The sequence below is a fragment of the Chelonoidis abingdonii genome, chromosome 13 (genome assembly GCF_003597395.2).
Source record: "Chelonoidis abingdonii isolate Lonesome George chromosome 13, CheloAbing_2.0, whole genome shotgun sequence".
Classification (NCBI taxonomy): domain Eukaryota; kingdom Metazoa; phylum Chordata; order Testudines; family Testudinidae; genus Chelonoidis; species Chelonoidis abingdonii.
Genome location: NC_133781.1, coordinates 10,533,691 through 10,558,906, shown reverse-complemented (window position 1 = coordinate 10,558,906; position 25,216 = coordinate 10,533,691). Strand labels below are relative to the sequence as shown.

The window sequence follows — 25,216 nt, the reverse complement described above, 5'->3', positions numbered from 1 at the left end:
AAAACAACGCAACCATTTCAAGGTTTGGAATTGTGTTTGCACTTGGAATGACAGGGCTCTATGACTCCCAGCGGAGGGCTAATGATACTTGCCCATCCCACAGAGGGCGGGATTTGAATGTGTTTATTCCCATTGACTAGCACCCTCCTCTTTCTGAATAAGCTCAATGCAGGGCCTGTGAAAGGGGCCGGACACAGAATCTTGCTGTGCTCCCAGGACCCAGTGACCCAAGAGGTCTTCTACATCTCGGACGTCCATGGAGCTGACGTCCTCAGGCTGCACCTGCAGCAGGCACACAGCTCAGGTGGTGACAGCCTGTTCCCCCACCTGCAAGGCTCCTTAGCCCTGACCTCTGGTGCGGGACATGGCCTTGAGCCCCTGGCCCATTCAGCTGGCATCTCCGCAGTGCCCGGGGGGAGGTGGCATTAGGAGGTGTCTTCAAGGACAAGCAAGCTGTGAACAGGCCGCGGCACTGCATCGCACAGGGTCAGCTGGTTGTGGCCCCAGCACTGAGTGCTCCCTGAATCAAAGCACGGAGAGTGGGTAGTGCAGTGCTTTAAAGATCAGGGTGAAATCACTGAGTATGTGGCAGGTCAGGGCCTCTTTACACTGGGTGCTGCACATGCAGGACGAGGGGTTCTGCCTCCCCACCCACCCCGAATTAAGCATTGTTATCCCCAGAAAATGGGGTGACTCCCCCAAGGAGCCTGTGACTGAACTAGAACTGACCCCAGATCTCCTTCGTCCAAGCCCAGAACTGTAGCCGCAACTTCTTCCCTATGTCTCACACATTGTGAGACAGCCTCATGGGCAGCTGGTCTGGCTGTGTCAGAAGAGACTCTGTTTCACACGTGTTCAGTTTAAAAGGCCCCGTGCCTTTAAACCTGGGCCATCTTTTGCTAATAGGCCATCAGACGAGGTACCCTGCCATTCTCGCAGCTCAGTGGTTTGGGCTTAGCCTGTATAATTGTTTCCTGGATATGCTCAGAAGCTGAGACAGATGCCTATGGGGAAGCGGGAGCTCTCTCCGGGGACTCAGTCCCAGGAAGAGTGGAGTAAATCCCACATCAGTTTCTGCTCATTAAAGCTGCAGGGCGATAGCTGTTCCAAGCACACGGGGAGATGCTCCGACGCTGATGGAAAATGCCTGCTGTTAGGCATCCTCCTGCCAAGGCTCAGAAGAGGAATCTGGGGAAGGAGACATGACCGGCTTTTATCGAGTACACGTTCCCACCTGCTTGCAAGGAACAAACCTGAACGCAGTTTGGTACCTGAGAGCCGGCATGAGCTGCCTCTGCTGAAGGGCAGCGGGGCCTGGAAGGCATAGATGCTGTCGCCCTCCGCGATGGTGTTCAGATCCTCCTCGTCGTGGAAGGAGCGCTGGAACCCGCTGGGGGACAGCTCCACCAGGATCACCTGCAGCGCAGGGGAACAGTCAGCGACCCCGGCTCCCTCCCATAAGGATGTTGAGGAGAAAACCATCCTGTGGCCACGGTCTCTCTTGCCTCTGGAGAGCCTCGAACTTGCAGAACAACTAAGGAGTCCCTGGGCTGCTGGGGTCTCCACACAGCAGCTCAGTGCAGTGAATGTGGACATGAGCTGCTGCAACTGGGAGCCAGGCTGACAGGGCTGTAGCATGCCCATACCACCTGTGAGACATACTCACCAGGAGGTTCCATTCACGCCCCACCGTCTGGTACTGCGATGCCATCTGGCGTTTGTGGCACGACACAGTGTGTCTCTACACCAGCGCAGCTGAGACAAAGCGCGGGGCCCCTTCCTTGCCATGTGAGCCCTGCCTGGCCGGAGCGGGCAAGCCCAGTGCCGCCAGGAATGCGCTCAGCAGGGCGGGTAGCTGGCCACCTGGCTGCTCCAGGCTTGGGACAGTGTGGCGGAGGGTCTGGCCCTGACTCACCTGATTGGGGGCGATTTTGCCTTCTTCTGCCACCATTGCCCTGAGGGTCGCCACGGTGCTGAGGAGGGGCACTGCTAAGCCTATCCGCAGGAACCGCTGGCTCTTGGACTGGAAGACTAAGGTGACATTCAAGGGCCTGAAAAACAGAAGAGTAGAGGGCTCCAGAAAGCCAGTAAGCAGCAAATGGGGGGTCCTCCTCTTGGTCTGTCTGTGCCCCAGGGCACCCGAGCTCTTGTTCAAGCTGGGTATTAGGATATGCCGTGTGTTCCCAGCCCCTGTGCAGGAAGTGATGAGCCCAAACATCTGAGCACTGACCCAGGAACATACCTCAGCACCGACTGTAAGGGGCCACAAACATGCAGGGCTCAGCTCTGCCCTCCGCTGAGTGCCTTCCCTTGCTGTTGGAGCATGCAACCAGGGCAGAATTACCCCATAACATTTAACACCATGGTCTGGTGGTCCGGCCGCTTTAAGGAGCGGTGGGGCTCAGGGCCAGCCATGCCTAGTCCATGACACGGCCCCTTTAAGGAAACAAGAGTTTAAGGGTGCAGCAGACACGCTGGGGATGGGATACACCCCGCTTTGGAAAAGGGAAGAGATACTGTGAAGCAGGGCCAGAACCCAGTGCTGGTGGACTGGCAACGCAGGCTTGACCCATTGCACAGCCCCAGGCATGAGGGGTGAGGAATCCATTAACCCAGGGGAAGGGTTTAGGTCTGTGGGCTTTATTAAGGCTTAATAACTTGGACCCTGCTAGGGGGATACTGAGGTAGGACCTCTGCGCTGCTATGGACACGTGACTTGGAGCAGCCAAAAGAAGGTGAGGGCGGCACGCCCGTAGGGCCACACCGTGCCATGAGACTGCTCCGGGTCAGCACCCAATACACTTTTCCCACATCACAAGCATTTCCTGTTGCTCTATTGCTGAGTCAGAGCTGCACACAGGGGAGCACCAGACTAGGAATTCTGGCCAGCGAAGGGCTATGGGAGGCACCCTATTGTGTAGGTCTGTTTAGGGAAATGGTTCCCAAACTTGGGCCAGCACTTCTTCAGAAAAAGCCCCTGGCAGGCTGGGACGGTTTGCTTACCTGCCGCGTCCGCAGGTTTTGCCAATCGCAGCTCCCACTGGCTGCAGTTCACCGTTCTCAGCCAATGGGAGCTGCAGGAAGTAGCATGGGCCAAAGGACATGCTGGCTGCCGCTTTCTGCAGCCCCCACTGGCCTGGAGTGGCAAACCGTGGCCACTGGGAGCTGCGATCTGCCAAACCTGCAGACGCGGCAGGTAAATAAACCGGCCCGGCCCGCCAGGGGCTTTCCCTGAACAAGCAGCACCCCTAGTTTGGGAACTACTGGTTTAGGGTGTGGTTTATTACAACCCAGCAGTAGCTCCCACATGCACTGGCTGTGTGGTTGGCAAAGGCCTCCCATCAGGGCAGCCAGTGCTCAATAGCCCTGCTGTATCCGCAGCTGCAGAGCATCATGGGATAGCACCGGCCCTTTTGTGGTAAAACTAGAACATAGGTAAAATAGCTAGAACAAAGATAAAGCATAGAAATGTGGGGCTGGCAGGGACCCTGGGAACTGTGGCTAGAAATAGCCTTGTCACTTGTCTCCTTAGGTGGGAGACCCATGGCTAGGGGAGGCTGGCAAGTGGCTGTTGGAGTTGGGCTGAGACAGCCAGATGCATTTCACTGGGATGCTGAGCTGGGTTTGAACCCAGACCTTCAAAGGAGAAATGCCGATACAGTCACACACTGTGTTTCTTGAGCTCCCACACCTCCTGCAGCTCAGACCCCCAGATTGTTCAGCCCCAATTCCCCCATACCCTGAACTTCCTGAGCACATCATTGCATCACTCAACTTCACCTCTCCCCCAGCCCTAGGCCAAGCTCCCCACTCAGCTACCCAGCCCCAGGGTCACCTTCAAAGCCAAAGGTCACCTGATCCATCCCCCCTGTCCCAAGAGAGCTCCTCACCCTCTGTCTCCTCCGCCCAAGCCCCAGACCCTGTCCTTCGCTAAGGGAGATGTGGAGGTGGGTGCCCGGACTGCCCCTCAGCACTCCAGGAGCCAACATGGGTAGGAGTCCTACCACATCGCTTTTGGTGCTGTTCTCTTTGCTCTGCCGCCCAGCAGAGAGAGACACATGAACTACAGCGGCCAGCCAAGGACTGAGCCAGGCCCATTCCCAGCACGGGCTGCTCGCCCCTGGTCTGTGCCTGCCCTCCACCTGCTCCCAGCAGGCTCTGATCTTCAGCTCAGCAACAGCCGCGGGCCGGGGCAGCCATCCCTCATCAGGAGAATCCCAGCCCCTGAACCTCCTGTTGTTGTTTCCTGGCTCTCTGAGGTGCCTCCTCATACAGCCATGCTGCAGCCTCGGGAGTGAGACAACATGGCCTTAGACCTGTTCTGCAAGGCACTTGGCCCCTCCCGGGCGCAGTGCCTGTAAGTAAGAGAGAAATGCCCCAGGAGTCCATGCAGGCAGCCCCACCTCCTCTACTCCCCCGAGGGATGTCTGCACTGCACCAGGCGGGAGCCCCAGGGTTGGCCTAGCCCGGAGGTGAGGAGCAGCCCCACTGCAATGCCCTGCCCCAGTTACTGTGTCCTGACTGCACTGCGGTCACCTGTGTGTGTCACTAGGACTTCTGGGGGCATGTGCCCTGGTCCTTTGGGCTGCAGAGAGCAGAGCCACCCTCTGCGTCTTTCCCAGGGGCTTGTGGGAGAACCTGCCCGTCCTGGCCCGCCTGAGGAATGGGGGGGCACCGATGGCACTTGAGGGTTTTAACCTAGGTCCTCACTGCAAAGTGAGGAGGGGGTTTCCAGCCCCAGTGAAAGCAGCATGTGGACTCCCACCCACTCCCAGCCAGACCAGCTAGCCCGGGTTGGAAGCATTTCTACACGAGTGAGAGGCGGTTGTATGTGGGTGTAGGGGGCTCAGGGGCAACAGCCAGGCTAACTCCACAGTGAAGACAGACCCTTCATGGCAGCCGCTCTGTTAACACCTCATGAGCTGCTGGTGGCTGAGCCAGAACAGCACGGCCTGGACGCTTCACAACACAGGCACCAGCAGACGGACCCCGCCTGAGGCCAAAGCCAGCCAGACCAGGGCCTGCCCAGAACCCCCAAAGCAGGAGCCCTCAACTGCCAAGCTCCACCCCAAGCCAAAGCGCCCCCATGTCTACCCCAGCTTGGCCTGCTCCTAGGGAATGAAGACGCCAGGTCAGCTCTTCACTGCAGGCTGGTGCTAGGCATGGAGCAGGTTCAGTGCCCAGGAGGAGGTCACACTCAGAGCCCGCGCTGGCTCTTACCACACACGTTCTCCCAGCCTGCCTTTCATGCACTTCCCAGCTCTCCTTGTCCCCGGGCTCAGCCAAGCCTGGCAGGCAGGTGAGCTGCTTCTCTCCAGTGCATCCCCTGATTGCAGCACTTATGTTTCATTTAGCCGAGGCACCAGGTAGGCTGATAATAGCACTGCTGTGCAGAGGCACTCATGGCATTTGCCTGTCAACAGTGAAATAGAGGGTCCCCTCCCCCTCTGCCCCAGGAGACACATCCATGCCCTCGGCTGCCTGTCTGCGCCATGCTGCCGCTGCATTGTTCCTTACCCTTTAAACTGAATGAGCTATCTGAGGGCCGATAGCACCAGTGGCAGCTCCTGGGGACAGCCCTCAGCGGGCAGAGCCTTCACCGTGTGGCAGGAGAGAACGTTTGAGGCAGCACTCAGCATGGCAGACACCCCCCGACCCCGCTAGCAGCTCTTGGCTCCCAGGCAGTGCTGGCTGCCTGCATAAAACAGCCAAAGTCTCCATTGATTGTTCCCATCCACTCCACAAGCTCAGCGCCAAACTGGTCAAAACGCAGCCAGCTACCAGGGGCTGAACTCAAGAGAGGGCTTTGCTGGCAGAGATGCAGGTGCCAGGAATGCCCAGAGCCTGGGACGATCCAAGGTGTGCATATCCAGCTTGCAGGCCCCCACTACCATAGCCTGAGAGCACCTCGCGGCCTTCACCCTCCCCACAGCTTTGCAGCCCTGCTATCCCCATTGTGCAGATGGCGGAACGGAGGCACCGAGAGAGCAGGTGACTTACCCAAGCAAAGAAAAGAAGTTCTGTTGCAGAGAGCAGGGATTTGCACCCAGGTCTCCCAAATCCCTGGCTAATGCCCTAACCATTAACCTATCCTCCCTCTCCCACTGACCTCCCAAGACTGTCCTGGGACACCAGCTACCTATGCCCTGTGCTCTGCCCCTGCTCTGAGACCAGCCTTTAAGTCTCCTGCTCCAAATGGTGGGGGGCTGGGAGTCTCCAGGGGAGCCCACTCTCCAGAACTGACAGGCCCCATATCCCTCGAGCCAGGCAGTTGCCTCTGGCTGCCAGTGGTGCCCAGGGAGTGCCCCAGGTAGCAGGGGTTGCCTATTCTAATACCCAGGCTGATCCCCTGAACGGAGCTAAGTGGGCAGGGCAGAGGGGAGCACAAAGATGGTCTAGGTCAGGGGTTCAAACTGGGGGTCGGGACCCCTCAGGGGGTTGCGAGGTTATTACATGGGGGGTCGCGAGCTGTCAGCCTACATCCCAAAGCCCACTTTGCCTCCGGCATTTATAAAGCTGTTAAAAATATAAAAACAGTGTTTTTAATTTATAAGGGGGGAGGTCTCACTCAGAGGCTTCCTTTGTGAAAGGGGTCACCAGTACAAAAGTTTGAGAACCACTGGTCTAGGTTCTGTAACATGGTCTCACCTATCTATTCACACAAACACCCATCTACCTGTCCATCTATCCCCAGAAACATCTAGCTAGTTATCCATCCCAATACACCTCCACCCCATCTATCCATCTCAGTACACTCCCTCCACCCATCTCTCCATCCCAATACACCCCCCTCCCCTCTGTCCATCCCAATACACACACTGATAATCTATTTATCTATCTATACCCTACCTACTTGTCTACCCCAGTACACATCTCTCCCCATCCAGCTATCTACATATTTCGGTACAGTGTTCAGACCACCCCACACCCTGGGAGTTCTCCCTCCCCCAATCAGTGCTGGGCTGGGAGGTCGCCACTCACAGCACCTGAGTTCCCCTCCCGGAACGCACGGAGAGACACAGGATGTTGTATTCCGCAGGAACAAATCCTTTTAGCTTTTGGATCAGACCCTCCGGTGGGATTCCCCCACACCTCCTCTGAAATGTCAGACCTCAGGACTCGTAGCCAATAAGCAATATTTAGTGAGCTGGGGCTGGGGCTTGTGCTGGGACTGGGCCCACTAACCCACCTGGCGCAGGACTGCCCCAACCCCCTAAGCTCAGGGCAGCTTCACAAGGCCACCACATTCTGCAGAACTTGGATCAACACAGTAGACATTTCCTCGCTAACCTCCCAGGCCCCAGGGTGGGCCGTGCTGTCCTGACTGGGGAGAGGTTCTAGTTTAAGGGGCAGGGTGAGCTAATGGGCCAGGAGTCAGGAGACATGGTTCTGCCAGTGACCCACTGTGTGACCTTAAACAAGTCTCTGTGCCTCAGTTTCCCCTCTCAGCCTCTCTGTGTCTTATCAGAGCTCTTTGGAGCACACACTGTCTCGCTCTGGGTCTGCACGGTGCCCAGCACATGAGGTTCTGATCTTGTTTGAAGCCTCCAGACGCGGCTGTGATACAAGTTCTGTTAATTAATGCTGTCTCAGGGATCCACAGCGCAAGCAGTAGGAGCTTTGGGTTGCTGCAGACGGGAACTTGTCTGTGTTCCGGGCCCTGCAATCTTTCTTTCTAAGCCTGAGAGGGCCTGTGGTAGCAGCCATTAAAACAGTGCCCTTAGTTCCTATTTTAAATCTTTCTTAGAGAGATTTTAAATGTTATTTGTTGCAATTTTCCTCTGATGCCATGTTGCCAATTCTCTCACTAACAGAGGTTTTCTTAAAGCCCCAGCTCCTGGAGACCTGGGGACGGAGGAGAATCTCATCTTGGATTTTAAAAAAAAGTCCTTAGCCTTTGTGATTGTGGAGAAAAGCTGGAAACATGGCCTGGATGTGACCTCACGGCTCCAAAGCCAGTCGGTCACAAACAACCCCCAGACGTATTCCTGGTTACACACTCAAGCTTTTAAAGCCTATCTCATGATTTTTGGGGGGCTGACTCATGACTTGGAGCCATCTGGGGTAGGCAAAGCTCCTCATCTCTTCAGAAACCATTGTGAGCAGAGTGGGGTGATTTCCCACTGGACTCCAGTGCCGAGGGAAGAGGTGGATTCTCCATCTCTTGCGGTCTCCACAGGAAGGCTGGCCTCTGTTCTGGAAGAGATGCACTGGGTAGAGGCAAGTGACTGGGCTAACTGCAGATGTAATGGTGAAATCCTGTGGCGTGTGCTCTGCAGGGGTCAGGCCAGAGTCTAATGGTCCCTTCTGCCTTATGACGGGACCTTGCAGGCTGCTCTTACGGGGGCAGGGACGGGACAAATAACTCCAAACAGCTGCTAAGTCTCTGGGTAGCATCCTCCAGCTGCTGCACCCATCCTGCATGGTGCTCCTGAGGGGTTAGACTGGGACAGACCTGAACAACCGCCTCCAGGCTTCTCTGCAGAGGTGGGGCTGGGCACTGGGGAGCCAGCCAGGACCTTGGCTACGCATCCACACAGGCTAGTAGGAAAGCATCTGTGGCCCCTTCTCCCCCCATGCAAAGGTAGCCACTGCTCCACCCCCAACACAGCTGGGTGGAGACTTGACTGCACAAGTGTGCTCACGCACATGCACGCATACACACACACACACACACACATACAGGCGCACACATGCACGCAAGCACACACACACGCACACTCGCATGCACATGCACATATGCATGCACACACATGCACCCACCCACACAGGTGCACACATGCATGCACAGACACACGCACATGCACATGCACCCACACACCCACATGCACACATATGCACACACATGCATGCATGCACATACACACATGGTGACCAGATGTCCTGATTTTATAGGGACAGTCCCAATTTTGGGGTCTTTTTCTTGTATAGGCTCCTATTACCCCCCCACTCCCTGTCCCGATTTTTCACACTTGCCATCTGGTCATCCTGCCACCCACACAAGCACGCACATGCACGTATGCACACACGCACGCACGCACACACACTGGCCAGCGCAGCAGATCCAGTATGGAGGGGAAAGGAATCTGCGCCTGGTACAGGATGACTGCCCCAGGCGTAAGAGGGGAACCAATGACCACATTACAACTTCATGATGCCCCTTGCTCTGAGCTTGTGCTCAGCTGCTTCATTTTCCTTCTGCCTCTTCCCCCGTCACCCCGTAAATGTCCGTCAGACAGGGCTGGAGGGCAGGGTTGTGGGTGCAGAGCGGAACTCTCACCCTGGAGTGCACCATGCTAGCCCCAGGGGCTGCTGACACGCACCGGGAACCCTGTTGTGCTGGGTGTTGTGCAACCAGAGACAGACAGAACTGGCCAGCAGTGAGGGCTCCGTGGAGCTAATGGGAGCAGATGTTGTGTCAAGGTCAGGACGCTCGGTGGAGCCGACTCCCAGACACGCAGGGACAAGTTTTTTCTCCTGCTGTCGGTTTTTGCGACTAATCGCACGTTAACTTTGCAGCTCCAATGAGATGCTTGCCAAACACACTTCCTGCCGCGGGAATTGTTACTAGTTATGTCTATCAGTTCAGCACTGACATTGCTGTTAGCACCTGCATCTATTATCGATTGCAACATGTGAAAACGGCTCTTTGGAAGTGTCAATCCTGTGGGGTGGAAGGCCTCAGCTCTCGCCTGTAAGATCTGGGGTCTGAGCAATGATATCACAGGAGCCGGTAATCTGTGTCCTAATGAGCCAGTGTGAGGGCAGCAGATATGTAGGAAACGGCTGCTAGTTCAGCACGCAAAGGAGGATTTGACTGGTAAGAAAATGGTTGTTTTGCTCTCACCAATATCAATAAAAAATTTCATTTTCTTTTCTTCCTTCCTTGGCAAGTTTGCGCCTTTTCAACACCCTTGCAGCTGCTCCTTGCTTGGCGCTGTCCAAGCTGGAGAAAGAGCAGCTGAGTTTCTAGAAATACAGATGAAGGAGCTGGAACGAAAGCTGCCCTGTGAGAATAGTGGGCTGACCTCCCATAACAGAACCTTTCTATTAGAGGTTGCAGCACCCAGAACTGGCTAATGCAGGGGGCAGAATGGCGACTACTGAGCTTCCTCTGCCCCCCATGGAGGGCATCTGGTTTTTAGCATTTATTCATTTCATTTTGAGGGGTAATTTTTAGTAAATTTTTAGTTTTATGCTGCTGTCCAAAAATAGGGGGGGAGGGTTTTCCTTTGCACGTGCTGGACTGAGTATCTTTTGGTAATGTTCCCTGGTGCACGTTAACGTAGGATTGTTTCAACTGGCGCTGGGTTAAAGTGCACTAGGCAACCTTTAGAGAGCACCAGCAGGGTCTGAGCAGACCTGTTAACATGCAGCAAGTTAGTGCACTTCAGGAATCTGCCCTGCAGAGTGCATCACCCACCACCTGTAACTACAAGTAGCCATTTCCGGTGTTCATTGGATAAACATCAAATACTTTTTGTTTGTTTGTTTCAGAATGTTTCATTGGCTAATGCCTACAGTCGGAAGTCCCACCCCCATGCTGGGGCCTGGGGAGAGCACAGCTGTTGCCATGTCCCCATCGGGTGGCAGAGTGGGAGTGCGGGGCAGTGAAGGGAGAGCAGCTTTGCAAGTGTTTCCCTGGCCCAGCTACAGCCGATGCACCTCGGTCCTGATTGAAAATAAGCTGCTGCTGCTCCAGCCAAGGACCCACCAGTCTGCCCTGCAGCTTTGTCAGCATATGTCAGTCATCACCCTCCGATCTCCCAGTCCTGAGCTCCCCCTAGACAGCTCTGCTGGTGCCCTCACTCCCATCCCACAGCCTCTTGCTATCCCAGCCCCGGGCTCCTCCCTGTCATAAACAGATAGCTACGGGTTAATGTTTCTTTTACCTGTAAAGGGTTAACGAAGGAAACCAAACACCTGACAAGAGGACCAATCAGGAAACCGGATTTTTCAAAGCTCAGGGAGGGAATGTTTTGGTTGGGGGTCTTTTGTCTGTCTCTCGGCTATGAGAGGGATCTTTCTACCTTCAAGCTTCTAATCTTCCGTTTCCAAGTGTAAGTACAGGTATAAGATAATATAGGTTTTTATATTGTTTTTGTATTTACATGTGTGTAGTTGCTGGAATGGTTAAATTGTATTTCTTTTTTGAATAAGGTTGTTTATTCATTTTTTCTTTTGAGCAATTGACCCTGTATTGTCAACCTGATACAGAGATTATGTTTATGTGTTTTTCTTTCTTTTTATATAAAGCTTTCTTTTTAAGACCTGTTTGAGTTTTCTCTGGGTAGGCTAAGGAATGAAGGGAAGGGAAATTCTCTTTGTGTTAGATTTACGGAGGGTGAATGTGTGCAGCCTCAGGGGAAGAAGGGGGGGGGGAAAGGTGAATTGTCCTCTCTGTTTTGTAATTCAAGGAGTTTAAGTACAGTAATCTTCCAGGATAACCCAGGGAGGGGAAGCCTGGGGAGGAAGTAAAGAGAAGACAAGGGGAGGGGGGTTATTTCCCTTTGTGGTAAGACTCAGGGCTTCTGAGTCTTGGGGTCCCCCAGAGAAGGTTTTGGGAGACCAGAGGGAGCCAAGCCCTGGAATCCTTGGCTGGTGGCAGCGATATCAGATCTAAGCTGCTAATTAAGCTTAGAGGGTTCATGCTAGCTTCTCAGTTTATGAACGCTAAGGTTCAAATCTGAGTAGGAAGCTACGACACTCCCACACAGCTGTATCAGTGCCCCTCAATCCTGACTCGCAGCCCCCTGTTATCCCAGCCCCGGGCTTCTCCCACAGAGCTGTATCAGTGCCCCTCAATTCCGACTCGCAGTCCCCTGGTATCCCAGCCCTGGGCTCCCCACACACACGGCTCTGCTCATCCTCCACCAGCCTGACTGTCTCATTCTGCCAGTCCTAGGTCACCACATTGACAAGTAGCATGGTGCGTCAGGGCTGTGGACTGACCAACAGCAACTGGGATGGGACCCGCTCAGCTCACTGTGATTGGAATCCAGAGACACACCCCTGACACCCCATCCACACTAACCCTCTTCCCCCACAGCGAGCAGCCCCACCTTCGGCCAGGGGCACTGGAACAATTTGTATGTGGGGATGCTGAGAGCCATTGACTCCAACTGTAAACCCTGTTTATAATGGAAACCACTTCAAACCAAGGGGTGCGGAAGCACGTCCAACACCCATAGTTCCAACACTTATGCCTTCTGCAGCAGGGCCCCCTGCCAGGGACAGGCAAGCTGCATGTGGTTCACACCATGCACTGCTCTGGGTGGGCTCACAGGCTAGCCAGAGGCCTCACCCTGCCGGGGCAGCAGGAGACGGGGCGGGGATGAGAGGGACAGAGTGCGGATGGAAGACGTTTCCCGGGAACCAATGCGGGTGCAAGCTCAGAGCAGAGGCAGCGGTGCTGCTTCACGTACCTGGTCTGGCGCAGGGGGATGGGTAATGAGACACACAGGAAGGGGTCAAAGGTGTTGCTCTGCTTCAGACAGTGTGGGCAGGTCAAGGAGGACCTAAAAATGAAACAAGAAACCACAGTCAAATTAAACATGGGCGGCTCTGACCCAGGGTGCACCCCACCCAGGGCAAAAAGCAACCAGGGGCAGCATCCCTCTGCCCAGGTGAGGGCACTGCTCCAATCCTGGGATTCCCAGCTGTGATTCACTTCCAGTGTAGGACTGTCACGGTGCACACTGTGTTCTCCAGCCCAGTCTCCACTGAAACCATCTAGGCAATTGGGCTTCCACCCCTTCCACAGCTGTAGATCTGAGCATCAGGAAGTTTCTCCTGATAACAGGCCCACCCCCGACTTTGGTCCTATTCATCCCCTGGTGTGTAATAGCTCTCTCCCCTCCTGCTCCCATTAGCAACCATACTAGGCCCCAACCACGCTGAGGCCTGGACACAAAGCCCTGCCACACAACGGGCTGGTTTCCTTTAACTTCTGCTGCTTTTCTATCCCTCTCTTCCCAAATCCGGCACAGTCTCCCTGCCTGAGACCAGGCCGCAAAGGCCCAGCTGGCTTGAGATGGCCATAGATACAAACAAATCCGAGGCACTGGGCTTTCTGTCGTGCCTCTTGCAGCCTGACTCAGATCCCATGCCAGATTGTCTCCCTGCAGGCCACTATCTACCCCAGCGGGATGCCAGACCGGTCACGCCCTCCCCGGGCACTCAGCAGACTCTAGATGGCAGAGGGCAGAGTATTAGGCCACTGGGATCGCATGGGAGCCTGTAGAGCTCCAATTGGCTCAAGTGAACAGAGCCTCCACAGGAAGCCTCCAGGCCCACAATACAACAACGGGGATAGAGGGAGATCCAGCTCCTTTCGCTTCTCTGCCAGACAGGGAGGAGTTAGATCATTTCTCGACGGGTCAGTGCCGCCCTGGAGCTCCACACTTCGCAGCCTCCGAGAAACAACAGCAGCAACATCTGGCCACCAGTGCCAGGGGTCATCACCGGCTCCCTGACACATTGCTCTAAGGGACTCCAGGAAATCCTAGCCAATAACATCAAACCATCGCTGGCTTTCCTTCCATGGTCCACGTATGTGAGCTTGTGTGACAGAGCCCTGCCCTGTCCTGTGTGAGCAGCCAGTGGGCTGTAGCTTCCCTATGCAGCTTTGCTAGAACACCCCAAGGACAACTTCAGCACTCCTGCGTCTCCTGTCCTGCGCTCCCCAAAGGCAGCTGTGCTGGGCTCCCTCAATCTGGGCTATAGCCCTCTGCTATTCCAGTCCTAAGACAGTCACATGCTCTTCTGCTGCTCCTCACTCCTGACCCATAGCCCCCTGCTATCCCAACCTTACATTCTTCAACACAGCTATCATTTTTACGAATGTTCGTTACAAATCAGATGAGGGTCAAGTCCCAGGGATTCTGGGAAGCCCAGGCTGCAGAATTCGCAGCAGTATCCTCCCCAACCTCCCCAGATTCCAGAATCTTAAGTTTTCACACTTAAAAAAATCTTTCTAACCCTCATGGTTGAGAACAATACTTCAAAATGTAACCAGTGCGGCACTGTGCTCCTGAGTCTGCAGAGAGCCTGACACCATAGGCTCAAGCCCATTCATCCCAAATGACCGTTAACTCTGAAACCTAATGGAACACCATTCGTGTTAGCGATTCACTACTGATCATTTTAGCCAAAGAAGCACCAGATATGTTTAATCTACAATGCCAAACTGCCTCCCATGCCTCCCCAAGAGACTCAGGTGCCCCCTACCCGGCTGCCCTCCCTTCTCCTCTGCATGGTCTATCCAACACCCGAGGGATGTTTTAATGAGTGGCCTGCTGAAGCACTTGCCACTCAGGGGCTGGTGGGGGCTGTGACTATCCTGTCTGAGAGGCAGGGCTCAGCCTTCACCTCTATGGAGGCGGCATCCTGAGCTCAGAAGGAGGAGCCCATGGGACTGGGAAGTGATGGGGCCATGTAGAAATGCAGAATGTAGGGCCCTGAGCTCACAAGGAGGCCCAGAAAGGCAACAAACTTTCTGTATGCCCACAGAATGCCCTGGCACAGAATCAATGCAACAATAACTCAGTGATGAATGGGCCCAGGAGATGGAATGGCAACACTGGGTGTGGATGAATGTGTGTGTGTGGTATGTGAGATGGCCTAAGCATTCAGGTGTTGTGCAGGGAGGGAGAGGGGTGTGTGTGCGTGTACCTGTGTGCATACAGTATGCCTGAGGCCGTATGGCAGTGGGTTTCCACTGGAGGTAGAATGGCTCTGCATGTTTATGAGGCTCAGCCTAAGCCTACCTTTACCTGCCTGGTAAATCCACAGTCCAGCCGGCTACCCCATCTGCTTCTTTGGCAGCCAGCTGCAGAGAATTTCAGCCAGACGGTCCCCACCCCACTTTCCTGGAATTGCTGCAGCCAAACCTGCCCAGCAGTGCTTTGCTTTTCCGTATGATCACCACCGACGACGGAGTGTTCCGCATGAAGGGCAGTGACCCGAGGCTGAGCGATTTCCCCTCGCTGCGATTACTTCTCTCCTCTGTGCCCGGGTGTGTTTGGCTCTAGGTCCTGGTGTGAAGGCACTTGCTGCTGATCACGGCTTGGATCCCAGCCAGCCTGCTTCGGGCCCTTTACCATGTGCCTCTTGCTGTTTGGGTGGGGGGTGGAGAGCTGGAGAGGGGATCAGTGATAGCTCTGCCTTAGGGGACAGAAATGCTGCAGGCCCAGAGCATGCTGTGTGTCCCTGTACCTCTTTGCGGAGGCACTTCACTGTTGTGCAGCAGCAGCCCCGCATTACAGGAGTCCCGGCTCCCGTGTTCCCCCGAGCTCTGCTCTCCAGTTCAGCCATCACAGGGGCTTAGAGTGACCAGACAGCAAGTGTGAAAAATTGGGATGGGGGTGGGGGGCAATAGGAGCCTATATAAGAAAAAGACCCCAAAATCGGGACTGTCCCTATAAAATCGGGACATCTTGTCACCCTACAGGGGCTCCCTTCAGTGTCTTCTGGACTTGGGGTACGTCTACACTGCATGATTATTTCGAATTACCTTAAACCGATATTACAAAACAGATCTAATAAAATCGGTTTAGCGCGTCCACAGTGGGATCCCGAAATCGATTGTTTGCGTCCATGGTCCAAAGCTACCATCGATTTCAGGAGCGGTGCACTGTGGGTAGCTGTTCCTCAGCTATCCCATAGTTCCCACTTCCGTGTTGAGAGCACAGTGCCTGATGGGGCAGAAAACACTGCCCCGGGTGGTGCTGGGTACAGCCTCACCCCTCCCTTTGTGAAGGCAGCAGACAACCCTTTGGCGCCTTTTTCGCGGAGTGCATTGAGCAAACGCCATAGCACAGCAATCTTTCCCTTTTTTTTTTCACGTGGTGGTGGGGGGAAATAAACTGAGGAGCTGTTCCCTGAACCACGCCAGACACTGTGTTTGAACCTACAGACATTGGGAGCTCAGCCAAGAATGCAAATAATTTTCAGAGACTGCTGTGGACTGTGGGATAGCTGGAGTCCTCAGTACCCCCTCCCTCCCTTCATGAGCGTCCATTTGAGTCTCTGGCTTCCCGTTACGCTTGTCACGCAGCGCTGTGTATCCTGGAGTTTTTTATTCAAACGCTTTGGCATTTCGTGTTCTGTAACGGAGCTGGATACAACAGATTTGTCTCCCCATACAGCGATCAGACCTAGTATCTCCCGTACGGTCTATGCTGGAGCTCTTTTTCGATTTCAGACTGCATCGCCAGCCGTGCTGATCAGAGCTCCACGCTGGGCAAGCAGGAAATGTAATGCAAAAGTTCGCGGGGCTTTTCCTGTTTACCTGCCCGCTGCATCCGAGTTCAGATTGCTGTCCAGAGCGGTCAGTGCTGCACTCTGGGATGCCGCCCGGAGGCCAATAACGTCGATTTCCGTCCACACGAACCCTAATCCGAGTTATCGCTATCGAATTTAGCGCTACTCCTCTCGTTTGGGAGGAGTTCCGAAATCGATTTAAGGAGCCGTTTAACTCGATATTAATGACGACGTCGTGTGAACGGATACAGCGTTAAATCGGTATATCGGCCATTAAACCGATTTAAAGTCGCAGTGTAGACCTGGCCTTGGCTGCTCCATTCATCTCTCGTTAGCAAACCACCTGTGAAGAGGCACCAGCTGGCTGCTCCACTCCATCAGGTGATGCTCACTGGTTATTTACCTGGAGCCAAAGCTGGGCCAGGCACCAGCTGGCTCCCTCCACAGCTGTAAATGGCAGAGAGGTTCAGCCACCTGTCTGCATCCGATCCATGGAACTCACCGTGGAAACATCAGAGTGACCCCACCAGCTCAGGCCAATGGCTTATCTCCACCTGCTGCTCATTAATGCTACACAGGCTCTGTGGATTTACACATCTCTGATCCTGTGAGAGATGTATCACTGCCACAGAGCCTGGAGATCTCTGTACAGGCCAGGGCTGCAGGACTGGAGCTGGGGAATGGGCCACAGACTGCAGACAGGCTTGATACAGTTATTCTGGCCATCTGCAAGGCATGGTTCCTTGTGCCAGGCAGGATCGTGCCAGAAAGGTGCAGGGCATAGTTGTGGCAGGGCAGAGAGGCTCGGTGTGGGATGGCCTGGGTTGGCTGAGTTTGGTGTGTGTTGCTTCTTTCATGAGACATTTTGCAGGAGAGCCATGGGAACTTCACATCTCCAGGTCTTCAAGCTTCCAGAGCTTTCTTTTTCTCCATTTTTTATTTATTTAACCTGGCTTCAACCTCAGCCTTTCCCAAGATTAAAACGAAGCCTCGCATCAAAAAGACGTCTCTCTCCGAAGTGCCACAGCTGACTAGATCTGCATGCGCTATGGCATGTGTGTGAGGATGGGGTTAAGTCATAGGGAGGAGAGAACAGGTCAAGACCTGACCATCATATGCCATCTGTGGATCTTCCTTGTATCCAGATGTTCTCTGTGCACCGAGAGCCAGTTTGTTGCACAGGGACAAGCCAGAAGTAGCCATGCGCAGATGTTCAATCCTAAAACCAAGGCAGATGTGATTTCCTCCTAATACTCAGTGGCGCATTTCCAGACAGACATGCCGGGAACGAGGTGCAGATGTTGGCTTCTGCATGGACTGCAGCCTTCATGTGTTAACCTGCAGTGCACACACCTGCCGAGGACCTGAAACGCATGCTGGACATGCCTGAAAATGTCTGATGGGGAAGGCCCTGCCAATTCGCTAACTCTGCCACACTGCCATTAGGACACGGCTGCATCATGGCACCATGCGACCATCTGTCTGAACAAGTGCTCTCCCCAGCACACTGTGTACCAGGGAACGTACAGTGGTTTGCCAGGACACGTCTGGATCCTCATGCCAGAGAGGGACAGAGCTCTGTGCTCATCTAACCCAGATTCTTAGCCCCTTACCCTGCCTGCTCCAGCGTGTCTCCCAGCCTAATTAAATGCCCCAAGCAAAAAGGCTGCATGACTTAGCTGTAGAGAGAGAGAAGTGGTGCAGTGTGGGGCACGAAGATGCCAGGAAGGTGCAAAAGGAAGGTCTACACAGCAGGGGTCCGTCCAGGTTTAGCATGTGCCGCTGAGCATTGGGCACAAAGAAACCAGGAAGGGGTGTATGTCATGGAGTCACCGGGCGATGCTCTGGAACTGCTCGCCACAAAGCCAGTCAGGACTTTGGGGAGCCTCCTCTCCCTTGGAGCAGACTTGTTCAGGGCAAGAAGCTCACACAGCTTCACCTCCTGGGTCTCTCCTTGAAGCATTCAGCATCCTCCGCCCCTCCGTGCACTTCCCCCAGCGAGCCCACCCAGGCAGGGTCCTGGGGAAGCCACAGGGTCCTGCACCCCACTTCGCAGTCAGAAGTGAGTCTCAGCCAACCAGTAACACAGAGGTTTGTTTGATGACAGGAACACGGTTTAAAACAGAGCTTGTAGGTACTGTGAACCAGACCCCTCAGCCGGGTCCATTCTGCGGTGCAGTGAGTCAGACCCCCACATCTGCCCTCACTCCTCGTCCCCAGCCAACTCCAGACTGAAAACCTCTCCAACCCCTCCTCCTCTGCTCAGTTCCTTTCCTGGGCCAGGAGGTCACCTGACATCTTTGTCTCCAACACCTTCAGTTGGCACCTTTGCAGGAGAGGGGCCCAGGCCATCAGTTGCTAGGAGACAGAGTGCCAGGCATTTAGGTGCACTGGCCCTTTGCTCTGTAGCAATCACACACCCTTATTCCGCCACCTAGATACTTAAGAACTGCCTAGGGACACTGAGGCACCAACACAGTATTCAGAGAAAACATTCAGAACATTCCCAGTTCGCCACAGTGTGCCAGGGGAGCACCAGACAGCTTGTCGCCCCTTTATTTTGCAGGGGGGCACTCAGCAGTGCTCCTGCCGGGCAAAGGCCCAGGAGGCCGGGGAGAACCCAGGCTTTCATCTCCTTCCTACTGGCTCTAGCCCCCTGCGTTGCCTTCAGTATCCCCCTCCAGCGGCCCATTCACACCTTTCCACTGCCTGTATGCGGCTAGATCCCCCCTTGGTCATCTCTTAGCATGAGCAAGTAGTGCTCCCACCCTGTGCTTCAACCCCCTCTGCTGGCTCTGGTCCAAACGGACCCCATACCCTGTGGGCTGCCTTCAATGTTATCAACACCAGCACAACCCAGAGGAGGCAGCAAATGAGAGTGAAAGGCAGCACGTGTGGAACCGATACCTGGAAATGCTTGATCACCCAACAGCCTGCAGAACTCCCTGCCCCTGGATGTGAGGGAAGCCACGATCTCAGCAGGGTTTCAAACAGGAGCTGACACATGTACAGACAATGACAACATCTGTTTGCTTCAGGGCACAGACTAACCGATCACTGATAGGGGGCAGTCAGAGGAAACATCCCCTGGGGGCCAATTACCGCACAACTACCCACTACCGGGTTTGTTCCTCTGAGGCAGCTGGTGCCGGCCTCTTTCAGAGACAAAATACTGGACTAGACAGTCTGAGCCAGCATAGCAATTCCTGTGAGTTGCTGTCTCCTCCCAGCGGTGGCTGCCTTGAGTCTGTGCTGAGGGGTGTGGTGGGGGAAGCTTGCACTTCTACTCTACCTGGGCTATTACTATTATTATTTACTATTTGTGGTATCGGCACCCAGGAGCCCAGGTGGGAGTCAGGACCCCTCCGCGCTAGGTGCTGGACACACAGAACTAACAAGCAGATGGTCCCTGCCCCATGGCTGATAATCTGTTTTCGAAGAGTCCATCCGGCATCTTTCCCGCACACTGTAGAGTAGTTTTAAAAAAGAAAATGCAAAGGAGAGGTAAATGAATGCTGCTGCCCCTGGATATTTTAGTGCATCAGCTCGTCAGCATCCACGAAAAGAAGGAACATCTCAGCCTTTCTTGCTAGGAACCGGGCAGGAAATCAGAGCAAGGACGACTGCTTCAATACCCCCAGCACAATCGAGAGCTACAGGGAGGCTGTCTTTGGTGACCAAAGCAAAGGCAGCCGCTTTCTGCTTCCCATTGAGCACAGAGTGTGGGGCGCTTTGTCAGCTGCTAACGACACACAGAACAAATCATGAAATAGCCTGGAAATGCAGCACAGGCACGGAGGCAGCCTGTGGGGCTGGTAGCTCACTAGACCACCAGTGGGTCGGTAGGGCAGGGAGCCAATTAAAGAAGGCGGCGAAGGAGTGGAGAAGCTAAAGGGGGCGCGGGCTGAAAGCGAGATCACCCGACAGGTGTGCGCTGAACGCCCCACATAGTGGCAGAGCTGAGGGGCAGGCAGCACACGAATGATTCTGCAGCAAACTCTCCATCTTCAACATCCACCCCAGAACCAGATTGTGCCTTGAGACAAGTCGGTCACAGAGGGTGGACTGTGGCTTGCCTCTGCATGGAGCCAGAAGGGTGTATGACACCTTACCTCCTCTTGGGTCCCTGCACAGGGGCCAGCCCCTGCTTACCTCTAGCCTCCCTGCTAGCAGTATGGCCTAGCGGATAGAACACTGGACTAGGACTCAGGAGACCTGTGTCCTATTCCTGACTCTGCCACTGGCCTGCTGGGTGACCTTAGGCACGTCACTGCCCCGCTCTGTGCCTTAGTTTTCCCACCTGTAAAACAGGGCCAATGACACTGCTCTCCTTTGAGATCCATGGATGGAAAGTGCTAAGGACTGTGTGTTACTATTAGTAGGAACAGACAGTTACCAGTGATCATACAAGAGCTGCCATGCACTAGTCCATGCTGACAGGATAATGAATGCAGTAAAACTAAAATTAAATCAGGCCAGCCATCGCTCTGGGCTCTGAAAAACTCTCACCCTGAGCAGCACAGTTACACTGACCTGAGGCCCTGTGCAAACAGTGCTAGGTCGACAGACGAATTCCTCCCGTCTCTATAGCAACCGAAGTGCTACGAGGGTGCAGCAGCAGCATTTTAAGTGGAGATGAGCCCTAAGGACATGCAGGCAGACCCAGGAACAGAGCCTGGGGCTCATGTTGCCTGGACTAGCTCCCTGGCTGCCTGGGCTCCCCTGTTCGGAGTCCTCCCAGACAGGCCCAGGGGACGGCACCTGAGCTGCAGGAACCCGGCTTCCGCTGTCTCCGTTTACACAGCCTGTCTGATGTGGCACTCGCTGAGCCCGGGACCTGGCATAGTAACAATCGGGATTGCTACTCAGACGTGAAGATACGAAAGCGACGGGGGCTGCCTAGACTAGTAGACGCAGCTGCTAACCCTCTGGCCGAGAAGGGAAGGGTGTGACCCTGAGTTCTCCTGTGTGTGGCAAGAGTGCCAGCCTCAGACAGGTGGGCATTGTTGCCGAGGACTTTTGGGGAGGCTCCTGCCCTTTAGCAGCCAAGCCCCTTCCTCGTGTGGCTGGACTGAGCCGCCCAGGCCCTGTGGGGTAAGAGACGAAGTGATGGCCCACAGCTAAGGACTGAATCCAGCTCTCCCATGTCTCTGGCCCATGAGAGCAGCCGTGGTTCCCTGGTGCAGAGACAAGAGGATAACCCCCATTCTGAGGCCCCCTTGCCTGCAGGCAATCAGTGTACGCTGCTCCCTGCATCTCAGCTCCACCGACCAGACCTGTCACAGCCTGGGACCGCCCTGAAACAAGCTTCCCTGCCCCACATGTCACCGCATTGAACCCTGGCCCAGCCTTCTCACGGTGGCACTGACGGCTTTGTCAGGTCCCCAGTTAATGAACTCCTGTCTCATTCGTCTCCCAGGCCCCCAGCTGCCCCTGGAGACAGCTGAGAAATTAGCGCTGGGCCGTTGATTGTTCACATCATTTGTTAAAATTTGGAATCGGGTCACAGAACAAAAGAGCCTGGCTCCATAAGAGCAGCTGGTGCTGGGAGATCTGCGCACGGCTCCAGAGCAGACAGAGGAAGGAGCAACCCCTCGGCTGGGTCCCTTCCCAGATGGCCGTGCAATGAGCAGCAGGGCTGTAGCTCACCACTATGCTGCGCAGCGCTGAGCTGGGAGGAATGGCAGCCAGCAAAGCCAGGCCCAGCACAGGCGCTTCATTTGCTCCGGGAACTGTGGGGGGTCCCTCTAGGGTGAGATGGGCCTGAGGCCCTACCCCCTTCTCCTCCTCTCCATCACAAAGGCCTCACCTGGGGGCTCTGAGGAGAAGGAGATGGGCCCACAGATGGGGCGTGGCTCCCGCATGTATCCCATTTTCGCAGTTTGAAAGCATGTCGCCCTAGGTCCCTCAGAGGGAGCAGGGTAGGATTGCCAACTTTCTAATTGCACAAAACCAAACACTCTAGCCCCATCCCTTCCCCCAGGCCTCATCCCCTGTTCACTACATTCCCCCTTCCTCGGTGGCTCGCTGTCCCCTACCCTCACTCACTTTCACTGGGCTGAGGCAGGAGGATAGGGTGCGGGAGGGGGTGAGGGCTCCAGGGTGGGGCCAGAAATGAGGGGTTCAGGGTGCAAGAGGGGGCTCCGGGCTGGGGCAGTGGGTTGGCATGAAGGAGGAGATGATGGATCTGGCTGGAGGTGCAGGCTCTGTGGTGGGGCCAGGGATGAGGGGTTTGGGGTGCAGGAGAGGGCTCCAGGCTGGGGAGTGGGGCAGAGGGTTCATAGTGTGGAAGAGGGCTCTGGGCTGAGGCAGGAGGGTGAGGGCTATGTCTCAGGGTGCAGACTCTGGGGTGGGGTTGGATATGAGGGGTTTGGAGTGAAGGAGCAGCTCCAGACTGGGGCAGGGAGTTGGGGTGCAGGAGGAGGTGAGGGATCTGGCTGGGGGTGTGGGATCTGGGGTGGGGCTGCAGATGAAGGGTTTGAGGTGCAGGAGGAGGATCCTGGCTGGGAGGTGGGGCTGAGGGATTTGGAAGGTGGGAGGGGGCTGCAGGTTGAGGCAGGGGGTTGGACTGTGGGAGGGGATACAGACTCTGGGCTGGGGGTGTGGGCTCTGAGGTGGGGCCAGGGATGAAGGGTTCAGGATGCGGGCTGGGACTCTGGGCTGGGGCAGAGAGCTGGGGGGCTGGCTCCGGCTGAGGGTGCAGGCTCTGGGGTGGGGCTGGGGATGAAGGGCTTGAGGTGCAGGAGGGGGCTCCAGGTTTGGGAGGACTCAGGATTGGGGCAGAGAGTTGGCAGCTCCCAGTCAGCGGTGCAGCACGGGGGGCTAAGGCAGGCTCCCTGCCTGTCCTGACTCCGCGCTGTGCCCAGGAAGTGGCCAGCAGGTCCGGCTCCTAGGCGGGGGGGCAAGGAGGCTCTGTGCACTGCTCTCGCCCGCAAGCACCGCACACCCCCCCCCAGCTCCCATTGGTCATGGTTCCTGGTCAATGGGAGTGCGGAGACGGTGCTTGGGGCGGGGGCACTGCACGGAGGCCCATGCCCACCCTCCTCCCAGCTAGAAGCTGTACCTGCTGGCTGCTTCCGGGGCTCAGTGCGGTGCCAGGACAGGTAGGGACCATTCTGCCGTAGCGCCACAGCACCGCCGGCCGCACTTTTAACAGCCCAGTCGGTGGTGCTGACCAGAGTAGAAAACCGGACACCTGGTCACCCTAGAGCAGGGCTGGTGAAGGTGGGAACTGATCGCCCAACTCTCTGCCTGTGCCATGCTGGCCTTTCAAGCGTGAAGCCAAGGTGCAAAAGGAGGGGGACACACGTGCGCAAGGCTCGCCTTCCGGTGGGGGAAAGGTTCTCCAGCCTGTCTCTGGACTGGGCACCCTTGGGTCTGAAATGGGTGGGGGGCTTCACATCGAGGGTGCACCCTGGGCCAAGGGTGGGGGATGGGCTGTGCTCTGTAAATGCCAGCAACAAGCCCGTGCTGATGGGGACCCCCATGCATAGAGCAGCCACACCCTCGGGCCTGCACGTGTGCGAGGGGGCGCACAGCACCTGCCAGGGGCTGGTTGGAAGAGCAGAGGACCAGGGCCTGCCACAGAAGTTGGGTTTCTCTGTAAGGCTTGCCAGGAAAAGCCAGTCAAGGGCAGTAAAGGGACTGGGCAAGGCTGCAGAATCCTGCTTCAGAAGGACCCTAGGGAGAGAGAGCTCAGACCTGGCTCCCCATTCCCTCTAGGGGGAGGAGTCCTTCCCACTACACGCTCCCTTCCACGGGCAGCACCGGTGACAAAGGAAGGTGCGGGGCTTGGGGTTGATCCAGGGCGTACAGTGCTGGGGTGGAGAGGGACTCAGATGCCTGACTCCTCACGGGAAGCTGGAAACCTCTGGCTTCTGGTGCGTTTTCTTTGGAGCGCTGGCCCAGGCCCTCGCTGGGAATGCTGGGTAACAAACTCACTGCTTTGGACAAAAGGGGGGCTGAAGGGATGGAGAAGGGGGGCTCCAAAGACCAGGGAGTGGCGCTGTGTGAGCCCGCATGGGCCGAGGAAAGCCCAGGGAGAGCAATAGCTCAAAAGGCAGAGCCAGTTGGGAACCATGGAGGGAGGTCGCTGAGCCCAATCAGGTGGGGGCCCAGGAAGCTGGAGGCTGATGGTGGGTTGGGACAGCAGAGAGTCAGTGGGAGGAGAGGATGCTTGTTCCTCCCCCACCACCCCGCTCCAGTCACAGGGCAGTAGAGACGAAGCAAGAAGCAGAAGTGACCCTTCCTGGGCCCAGCCCGGCGTCCTTGGCTCGGGCACTCTGAGCCATGGGGAAACTTCGATCTCATTGCACAAATGGAGTGTAGGGGAAGGATCACTGGCAAGCCCAGCATGTAGGAGAGACCCCCTGGGTCAAGCCTGCCCTTCCCACCCTGTGCCATGGGGTTGGGAGGCCATGCCAGAACTGGCTGGGACTGCAGCAAGGGAGGGGATGGTCCTTACGGAACCCCCTGCCCCCAGCACTGGCCAGTGATCAATGACCTGTCCCTCTTGTTCATTAGCTCAGGTGTGCTCAGTCTCGCTGTACCATTGGGAAGCACCAGCGGCTGATGGAGACGAGCAAAGCCTTTGACTGCCCTTCCCAGATGCTTCTCTGGAGCGGGGTGTGACGATGCGGTTCTGGCGGGACCCAACTGAGAGTGTCAATTCAGGACCAATTGCTTAACACAGGGCAGTTACAGCCCAAGGCTGGAGTTTCTCCACCTCTAAGGCAAACCAAACCAGCCAGACAAAAAGGACTTTGGTTTTACCCCACTGGTTAACCATAAGTTATACAAGCAATTTCCTTAGACACTCCAATCTCCTAGTATCACCACCAGTGCCACTCGTCCTGGGGATGAATAGTTATGAAAACCAACACCCCAATAAAAGAAAACGGTTCCCTTGATCCCAAAGGACTAAGCCCCAGACCCAGGTCAATATACAAATCAG

General features: G+C 55.6%; 1 protein-coding gene across 1 annotated transcript in view; it reads right to left on the bottom strand.

Annotated features, from left to right (window-relative positions):
• The window catches only part of USP43 (ubiquitin specific peptidase 43), a 192,005-nt gene that overhangs the window by 57,369 nt on the left and 109,420 nt on the right, over positions 1–25,216 (bottom strand). The window contains 3 exon segments of the mRNA XM_032777059.2: positions 1,272–1,416; positions 1,916–2,051; positions 12,426–12,518. Coding sequence (XP_032632950.2) covers positions 1,272–1,416; positions 1,916–2,051; positions 12,426–12,518 — 374 coding nt within the window.